At 39.9% G+C, this 1,806-nt stretch overlaps 1 protein-coding gene across 1 annotated transcript; it reads left to right on the top strand.

The window, feature by feature from the left end:
• The first annotated feature begins 336 nt into the window (after positions 1 to 336).
• LOC131858110 (uncharacterized) lies at positions 337 to 1,389 on the top strand. The gene is made up of 4 exons (XM_059211106.1): positions 337 to 475; positions 623 to 899; positions 946 to 1,120; positions 1,189 to 1,389. Exons 1-4 carry the CDS (start codon positions 337 to 339, stop codon positions 1,387 to 1,389), a joined length of 792 nt encoding a protein of 263 aa, XP_059067089.1.
• The last annotated feature ends 417 nt before the right edge of the window (positions 1,390 to 1,806 follow it).

The following is a 1,806-nucleotide window of genomic DNA, read 5'->3' as shown; positions in this document are numbered from 1 at the left end:
GTGGACATCATCCCAAAAGTAATTTCAGAGGCTGATAACCGATCTTTATGTTGTCCCTTTTCACTTGTTGAAGTTAGAAAGGCGGTCTTTGATCAATATCCTAACAAAGCACCAGGTCCAGATGGGTTCACAATGAAATTTTATCAGAGATGCTGGGAATTCATGGGGAATGATATTCTCAGTATTCTAGAAGATTTTGGAAAATAGGGGAAGTTCGTCAAAGAGATCAATCACACGAACATTGCTTTAATTTTGAAGAAACAAGACTATTTATCAATCATGGATTTCAAAACAATTTCACTTTGTAACTCCCTATATAAAATCATATCCAAGGCAATGACCAACAGACTTAAATCAATTCTCAAAAACATTATCTCACCAGAACAACACGTCTTCATCCTGGGGCGTGAAATCATAGATAGCATCATCATGGCAGCTGAAACCATCCACTCGATACATGCTTCTAAATTTCAAGGTATGGTCATTAAACATGATGTTTCCAAGGCCTACGATTGGGTCAAGTGGAGTTTCTAAATAGAGGTATTGAAGAAGTTTGGTTTTGATGATAAATGGATAAGATGTATAGTCCAATGTATTTCAACTGTTTCCTTCTCAATTTTAGTTAACGGCTCTACGTGTGGTTTCTTCAAAGCTTCTAACGGGATACGACAAGGAGATCCTTTGTCGCCCTTCCTGTTTGTTCTGATGGCAGAAATGTTAGACAAGCAGATCAAAAATAAAGTGGATCAAGGTCTTTGGAAAGGGTTTTCAATTAGCGAAAGATTGAGTCCGGTGTCCCATTCTCAATTCACAGACGATACCATTCTCTTTGGCTATGCATCAGAAAGAGAAGCTCTAGTCATCGGCAGTGTTTTGGAAGCTTACGAAAAGGAATCAAGGCAAAGCATGAACAAACAAAAGTCCCATATTTATTCCAAATTCCAGTAAGAAAATGCAGGAGAAAATAGTCAGAGTACTGCAATTCGGCCAAGGTGCATTCCCGATCCATTACCTCAGAGTTCCCCTATTCGCAGGCAAAGTAGACTTTAGGCTATGGGAAGAAGTAGTTAATAAATGCAGAGCCAAAACAGACCTATGGAAGAATAAGTGGCTTTCGCAGGTGGGGCGGATGCAGATGACCAAGTCAGTGCTTTCAGCCATCCCTATTTATTATTTCTCATGCTACAGGGCTCCTCAAAAGGCATTGTCGACAATGGATGGCCTATTAAAAAGGTTCATCTAGGAAGGGGCGAAGGATGGAAAAACGATCCCGTTATTAAATTGGGAAATAGTCTACATGCTCAAAATGGAAGGTGGAGCGGGTCTAAGGAAGATGAACTTGCAGAATTTGGCGCTGGGGGCAAAGCTGGCTTGGAAGATGTACAATAGTCCCAACAAAGGCTGGTGCAAGATGATGTCGCATAAATACCTAGATTCAAATGAGCCAAAAAGAATTTTCATTATGGGAAATTCAATTGGAGGTTCTCCAATATGGAAACTCATATGGGAAAGTAGGAGAATCATTACTGATCATCTGACATGGAGAATAGGCGACGACTGTAAGGCTAAATTCTGGAGGGATTCATGAAATGGTGATAAAGCACTAGTTGATGAAATTGATGATTTAGATTGGATAAATGAGATGGAAGCTTCTATGGGTGAACGGGTGGCAGACTATATCCATGAAGGGTGTTGTGCAAATTCCCCAATTAGATGGAAGGCGTTTGATAATGTTCAGATTGCAAATAGTGAGAAGGTAAATGATATTCTCCGAAGCAGAATCATCCATTTGACATCCGAAAAAGA

The sequence above is a fragment of the Cryptomeria japonica genome, chromosome 1 (genome assembly GCF_030272615.1).
Source record: "Cryptomeria japonica chromosome 1, Sugi_1.0, whole genome shotgun sequence".
Classification (NCBI taxonomy): Eukaryota; Viridiplantae; Streptophyta; class Pinopsida; order Cupressales; family Cupressaceae; genus Cryptomeria; species Cryptomeria japonica.
The sequence above is the reverse complement of the archived record's forward strand: the minus strand, read 5'-3'. Positions and strand labels throughout refer to the sequence as shown.

Excerpts from the sequence above, each read along its gene's own strand:
- LOC131858110 (XM_059211106.1), top strand. The coding sequence starts at position 337 with ATGACCAACAGACTTAAATCAATTCTCAAAAACATTATCTCACCAGAA. Across the intron at positions 476-622 it reads ACATGCTTCTAAATTTCAAG|TTAACGGCTCTACGTGTGGT; the intron begins GTATGGTCATTA and ends TCTCAATTTTAG. Across the intron at positions 900-945 it reads GCTTACGAAAAGGAATCAAG|TAAGAAAATGCAGGAGAAAA; the intron begins GCAAAGCATGAA and ends TCCAAATTCCAG.